This window comes from Echinops telfairi, unplaced genomic scaffold, assembly GCF_000313985.2.
Source record: "Echinops telfairi isolate 266 unplaced genomic scaffold, ASM31398v2 ScPeMD7_7469;HRSCAF=8507_1, whole genome shotgun sequence".
NCBI classification, from domain to species: domain Eukaryota; kingdom Metazoa; phylum Chordata; class Mammalia; order Afrosoricida; family Tenrecidae; genus Echinops; species Echinops telfairi.
In genome coordinates, this window is record NW_022111373.1 from 95,910,161 (window position 1) to 95,917,736 (window position 7,576).

Sequence of the window (7,576 nt, forward strand, 5' to 3'; positions counted from 1 at the left end):
AAATGCGCTTTACACAATTGATGTGTGTATGGATTGGGATAACAGTTGTATGAGCCCCTAATAAAATATTAAAAAAAAAAAAGGAATAAACAAAAATAAATGCTGGCAGGAGTCCTGGTGGCAAAGTGGATTACAAGTTGGGCTGCTAGCCACTGGGTCAGCAGTTTGAAACCAGAGGAGGCTTTCTGCTCCGGTAAAGGTCTACAGTTTAAAAAATAAATAAATGCTGGCTTGAAATAAAACCATGTTCAGGTCAAGCACTCCAACAACCGAAACCAGACTCACTGCCACCCAGTCAATGCTGACTCATAGCAACTCCCTGGTGGGTTGTCACAACTCTAACTGTTGTGGAAAGGCCAGTCTTTCTCCCTCAGAGCAGCTGGGCATTTCTAACTGCAGGCGACGCAGATTGCAGCCCAATGTGTAACCAACTACACCACGAAGTCAAGCAATTGTGACTGAATTTCTTAAAATTATTTAAAATCTTAAGCACTCAATGCTAAGTTCTGACACACTGAGTCAAAAAGCATGCTGTTGCGATTGACCTTTGTGGTCAAAATTATTCCAACTCATGGTGACTCAAAAGGACCCAGTAGAACTGCCCCTGAAGATTCTAAACTGTAATTTTTAAGAAAGTAAAGGGACCACCTCTTGCTTCCCTTGGGGTACTGTTGAGTTTGATTTGTCTACCCCACTGTTAATGACCCAGCACTTACATCACTTAACCCCCTGGCCCCCACCTATCACCACCACACCCAACTCCTTTTTAAAACTGCACACAAACCCATCAAACAAACACCATTCTTTTCTCTTCTCATTCCCAGTAAATCAATTCACACACCTAAATTCTCTTAAAATTCTTACTGATAGAAGGAACACAATGGTACCTTGAGCTTGTTTTAAATTACCAGACATGAAATAATTATTATTTAAGAAACATGTATCTTATGCAACGAATAGCTATAGTGATCACAGTAAAGGAAAACATGGAAAAGTCATGGATATAAACTATTCATAGGAATTCCCAATAAAGCTGATTAAGTGTTAAGTAGAATTAAAGACAGCTCTATCTTAAATGACCCCAGGTAGTATTTCACAGCCAGGCTGGTTAGCTCTGTTGGCGAGAGCAGTGCTCAAGCTTTCGCACACAGACAAGGCTACTATGAGTCCAACCCAACTCGGTGGCCCCTAACAACAACTTAGCTTAAAGAGCTTCCTTCCTTCCAATCAAGGGTCTTGCGTTGACACTGGAATATAGCTTAAATTCTTCCCATTCTTAACAATGTTTTAATTTCAGGGATAAACGTTAACTCTTTATACATAGTACATTTTCGCTGTTAAATTTTGACTTACCTGGGAAGCAATTCTAGAAAACCTCTATTGAAGTCTTTCCTAAAATTCTCTTTGCAGTGGGGAAAACAGTATTTGTGGACCCAGAAGGTAGTGAGAGCAAAATAGTGAAGAGTGATACAATGAAATTTCATTGTATTCATACTACGAAAAGTACACCTTATTCTTTCTCTAATTCAGATATACTTTTTAGTTTACCTAAAACACAGTAAAGAATACATCTTCCTTCTAAGCATCTTTTCATTTACTGCTCAATATCCTTAGACCAACCCTGAAACAGCAGAATCAAAATCTTTATATTAATACACTTTAGTCTCATTATTTTCAAAGATGTCTTTTGCCTTTAAATCATTTCTAAGATTATTAAATCAATGAAGGATCAGTACCAATAGTATCTATAGGTAGTTTTATATGACAAACTATCACTAACATTCTTGATGTTTTATTTACGTTCATTCTAATCAAAATGCAAATTATTCCTAATTTCTTAGAGTTGCTATTTAACACCTTCCATGTGATTCTACATTCTTATGCAATCAGCTGTTCCCAGAAAAACTGAATAATAAGGAAACATACCTAAGAGAGGAGCTTGGGAGATTTTTTTGGTTGGGTATGTGTGTGTCTGGGCGTGTAGGCCTGGGGAGAGTGGTAGAAATACTAATTTGCAATACAGAAAAAAACAAGCCATTCACATGGTTCTAACAAAAGTGTCTGATCAACCCCCACCTCCACCCACAAAAAGCTCATAAATAAAGAGGGAGATCAAAAGGTAATAAAGTAAGTCCCCAGAGTATTACCCCATCAATACAATAAAGAACAGCACAGGAAGTGGCAAAGTTTAAAATAATGCCTTTAATGTTAGGACTAGTATGTTGTCATTAGCCACAATCCTTTTGTTTTATTAAGTTAGTGGTTTGCAATAGAAAAATACAAACTGGTGTACAAGTTCCAACATGGACACAGCGCCTTTCAATTTGGCATCAAATAATTAATTGTATTTTTCAGGTGTCAAATCTTCATATTTTAAACTTTCCATTATTTTAAACTTCACTTGAATCTTTCAAAAAGTTTTCTAATTTGAAACTGAATGCAGCTTATTCTTTTGTAAGATGCTATAAAATTAAACTCTCAGCAGTTAAAGGGAATTACTACCAGAAAAACTCTTATTAAGCTTTGACAATGAAATAGGCAAATTATCTCCAACATAGAGTATCTGCATAGGTAAATTTATACAATTTTATGACCAGTCTACATATAACCATTTTCATAGGTTAAAAAACTAATTTCATGTTACACTATGATCAGAAGTATTTATCTTTCAGTTAAACAGTTTTGAACTCTGAAAACTAATAAATTTAAATTGTTTTTTGTTTCTTTAGATTACCAGGCTGCTCAGAAAATGACACCAAAATCACTAATTTACATTAATATTTTAAATCATATTCATACTAAGTATACTTAATGGTACTAACATGTGTAGATAAACTTTTAAAAATAAAACTATTCTACCCCAAATATCTTGCTTTTAAAAGATAAATGTGTAAAAGATAAACTTTTTAAATCTTAGCATATCAAAAACAAGTATTTAAAATACTTTAGTTTAGTCTAGCCTGCTTTATATTTTTAAAACACTAACAAGGGAATCAAAATTACAGATACCAACTTTTTATACCCCTCAAAGACAGACCAGAAATTACTTACCCCATACTCCTGCAGCTAAAGATTTATTCTGATTTGGTTCTCTCTCATATTCAGGATTTAAAGATGGCTGGAAGAAAGTTCGAATAAAAATATCAAAACAAATGTTTAAATGACTCACATTTTAAAATAATGAATCCTTTAAAAGTATACAATTATACAAGATTATACAAATGAACAGACCAAACTCCTGTCCATTAAAGGCTCATAAACCTTACTTTCTACTTAATCTGCTGACCATTAAAATAGTACCAATACTAACTGCTCAGTGTTAAGAATAGTAATAAAAAAAACAAGAAAACCATCTTTAACAGTCTCATTTCCAACTACATGTGATATTTATTCACAAACTGGAAAACTCGAGTGACTATGATCTTCACATCAACTTAAGAAAGCATTCCTCCTTAGCATGTCAACAGCAGTAAAGATGAAAAGCTGAGTGTTCTCCAACTTTTCCATTATTGCACCTTTATCGTGGACAGCTTTAGTTGTCATCTCATTTTCTCAAAAAACCACAATTTTAAAAATTTTCATTTAAGATATGCTCAGTATATTAAAAAGCAATAAAACTGAAATCAGCATTGTTGCCAAGTGCCATCAAGGCAGTTCCAACCTATAGCAAGCCTACACACAACAGAAAGAAAACAAACATGGCCCTGTGCCATCCTTACCATTGTTCCTACGCCGGAGCCTATTGGCACAAGCCACTGTGTCAATACATCTCTTTGAGAGGAGAGCCTTACCCTTTTGTTAGCTGCCCCATCATTTTATCAAACATGATGTCATTTTCCAAGGGACTGGTTTAAATAGGTACAATCTTGGTAGATAATAGTTCTCCTTTATAATCCTACATTGTTTGCTTTATATAGGTATTTTCTGTATCATTTAACAAAACTGCCTGCCCTTACCTGAGGAAAAAACAAAACTCACTGCCATCAAATCAACTGTGATACAGCGACCCTACAAGACAGGGAAAAGCTGCCCTGTGGATTCTGAGATTAATTGCAGAAACAAAAGCCTCATCTTTGTTCCATGGAGCATCTGATGGTTTTAAACTGCTGACCTTGTGGTTAGCAGCCCAACATATAACCCACTATGCCACCCAGGCTTTGTGCTTTACTTGAAAGGCACTTTGTAATTATTTTACAGGATAGAATGATTTATTATATAAATGGAACTCACAGAATTAGTGACACTCTACTAACATCACGGTAAAACACTAAAAGAGTGCTCATGCATACCTAGTGATCTCTTCAGAGATACAAATTAAATAGGATTAATAGGATTTAGGTGAGGAATAAAAGTACTTTTTTGCAGTCATGTGGTGCAAGGAATTTGTCATCAATTGCCAACCTAAAGGTTGGCAGTTCAAACCCACCCATTAACTGCTAGGTAAAAAGATATGGTAATCCACTTCCATAATGAAAACCCTATCGATCAGTTCTACTATATAAAACATAACGAGTCATCATGAGTCAGAATTAACTTGAGACCAATAAATTTGTGTTATGGTTTGTAAGTGCGTTAAAAAAGTATATAATCTTAAGAAATTATACTCTAGGCCCATACTTAAAGGGCAAAGCACAGCGGATGTCCACCATCTTGGGATGAGAGGAGGATTTAACAAGAATACTGAGAGCTTTATTTTGTGTCAAGCACACTGCTTCAAGTGATTTACTTTCTTCCTTATTTAACTCTCACATCATTAAGAATAATATCAGCACTACTAGTTAATACTATAGAAACCATTTTATGATTATCACCAAATTAAATGGGCCACAGAAACAAAGATTCCGAAGTTACTGATGAATCATTTGTTCTTTCCCGAACCTTGCTCCCAACCCTAAAACCAATCTATTATCAATTCTCTTTCCCTCATTCACTCAGACTATTTCCAAATGACTGTGACTTTCTAAGAACTTACCCATAGAAACACCAGGGCTCCTTGGGTTTTTTCCTACTTCTCATATCTCACTCCTTCGCTACCATCAAGTAGATGCTACCTCAGACAACAGTGTAGAACTGCCCCTGTGAGTTTCTGAGACTACAATCCTTGATAGGAGTAGAAACCCTGTCTTTTTCCCTCGATTTTCCCTCAGACAGGATTGAAGCTACTTCATGTCTAATTTCTCTGCAAAGCAATCTTTTCTTTTTATGTTATGACTGCCTGCAATATAGTTAAAACTCCATGAAAGAGTGTTTTATTCACCTATTATTTCTGAGTATCTAGCGGTCAGAGACTGGAACTCAGAGCCACCCAAATGTGTGCCTGAATGTATAAAGCTCAATTCTCTACCTACAGTTGGTAAGAGAAATGAACCACAAGAGGAACTACATTAATAAAATTAAACACTGGATCAATTTCTCTGGAACCTGAGAAATTTCTCAAACCACATGAATGTGACTTACTTATTACAAGTAATGAATTAATGTAACTAATTACATTGGATGCCAAGCTAGTCATTCATTTTCCTTCCCTAACCAGGAAAAAAAGTCAGTAGAGAAAGTACGTTAAAGACACAGATTAAATTTCATTTAAAATTAAATAAAATCACGTATGTCAATATTTCCTTAAAAAAAAAAACAAACTAAATTATTCCTTCCAAAAGATGTGATATACCTGCAAATTTTCCAATCAACTCTAAGTGAAGCTGTTAAAATTGATATAAATATATCTAAAGTTTTGATGGTCATGTGATAAAATTTTATCTACAAAGCTTAAAAGATAGGGATGGAGAGGAAGGAAAGAAAATGGAAGAGGGGTGAATTGTGAACAAAAAGCCCTCACAAAATATAACAGAATTAAAAACAAGTGGACAAGTAATCAGTGGAAGGTGTGATCTCTGTACCAAATGAGCTGTACTAGTAAAATGTCAAGAAAAAGCTACACACTAAAATGGAATGTGCAGAAAATCTTATCGTATTAAATAAACAAAAAACTTACAAAATCCTCAGCTTCAAATTGTTTCCGTTCCCTCTTGTCTTCTTTCCTCCCAGTGTCATTGTCAGGTATATTGTTTTCATGTAATCCTTGGCTTTTTCCAGAATGGAAAATACTGCTACGAGAACGGGAACTTCCACCATGGTAGCCCCCTCGATGATTTATGTTTTCTGTACCATTTCTTCCATGTGTACGCCATCCATTTTTTTCTTTCCTTCCAAAATTACCTTTAACAGTAAAATAGCATACATTTAATAAAGAGGGTTACAGTTAAAAGATTGAGCAACAAAACATTATTTAAAGAACATGAAGAAATTTATCCTAAACTCTAGCATGCCCTGGCAAATTTTACCTCCATTAGAACGCCCAATACCAGAATCAAAGCCATCTGAAGAGTTATGTCGTCGACGATTTACATCATAACGATTTTCTGTCCATGAAAAGTTTTCAGAATGCTTTTCAAAATTCAGGGACGACTGAAACAAATTATAAACAACTTATAAGGTAAATGTACTTATAAAATGTAAATATAACATGAAAATCAGTAACATTCCAGCTGAGGTCATATTTAAGGATTTTCCATGGTTAAAGGTGAACATTTTATAACTTTCCAAGGTGTTTGTTAACCGGTAGTATTAAATACTTAAGATGATTCCATTGTTAATGTTTTCTTCTATGAGAAAGTATCTTTTTAACTGGAAAATAATCCCTCCTAGACTATCCAGATGGACGTCAATAATCTCAACAGACCCATAGAAATGGGAAAAATAGACAAAGTTATCAAGGGATTACCAACAAAAAAAATCCTCTGGGCCAGATGACTTCACAGGAGAATTCTACCAAGCATTCAGGGAAGAACTGACACCAATCCTACACAAACTCTTCCAGAACATAGAAAAAGACGGCAAACTCCTGAACTCCTTCTATGAAGCTAGTAGAACTCTGATACCTAAACCGGGCAAGGATCTCACAAGAATCAAGGACCCCAAAAGATCAATGTGTGTCATGACCATAGATGTAAAAATCCTTAACAAAACACTGGCCAATAGAATACAAAAGTATATAAAACAAATCTTTCACATGACGAGGTGGGATTCATCCATGGGATGCAGGGATGGTTCAACATTTGAAAGACCATTGGTATCATTCGCCACATTGACATGAAAAGCTTTAACAACCACATGATAATATCAATAGATGTGGGAAAAGGATTTTATAACATCCAACACCCAACACCCATTCCTGTTTAAGACACTCAAGAAGATAGGAATGGAAGGAAAATTCCTCAATATTATACAAGTTATATAAGAAAAACCAACAGTCAACATGGTAATCAATGGAGAAAAGACGAAAACAAGTCCACTGAAAAAGGGGACCAGACAAGGATGCCCCCTGTCCCCATTCCTATTTAACATCATACTAGAGGTCCTAGCTAACAACACAAGACACAACAAAGCCAACGTGGAAGAAGCACACCAGCCTATGCAATCACCAGTTGTCAAAGGGATCAGGTATAAGGCATCATCAGAACAAAAAATCTTACCATAGTGAATGATGGGGGGAGTGCGGAGTGGAGACCCAAAGCCC

General features: G+C 35.4%; 1 protein-coding gene across 3 annotated transcripts in view; it reads right to left on the bottom strand.

The window, feature by feature from the left end:
• GPBP1 (GC-rich promoter binding protein 1) overlaps nt 1–7,576 on the bottom strand; it is an 81,183-nt gene that overhangs the window by 22,307 nt on the left and 51,300 nt on the right. For 2 of the 3 annotated variants that reach the window (XM_045285124.1, XM_004703601.3), the window contains exons 4-7: nt 6,342–6,465; nt 5,993–6,216; nt 3,052–3,118; nt 1,927–1,986 (exon numbers count right to left, since the gene is read on the bottom strand). In XM_045285124.1, the coding sequence (XP_045141059.1) occupies nt 1,927–1,986; nt 3,052–3,118; nt 5,993–6,216; nt 6,342–6,465 (475 nt within the window). The remainder of the gene's footprint in view (nt 1–1,926; nt 1,987–3,051; nt 3,119–5,992; nt 6,217–6,341; nt 6,466–7,576) is intronic. The other variant, XM_004703602.3, reaches the window with a different exon arrangement.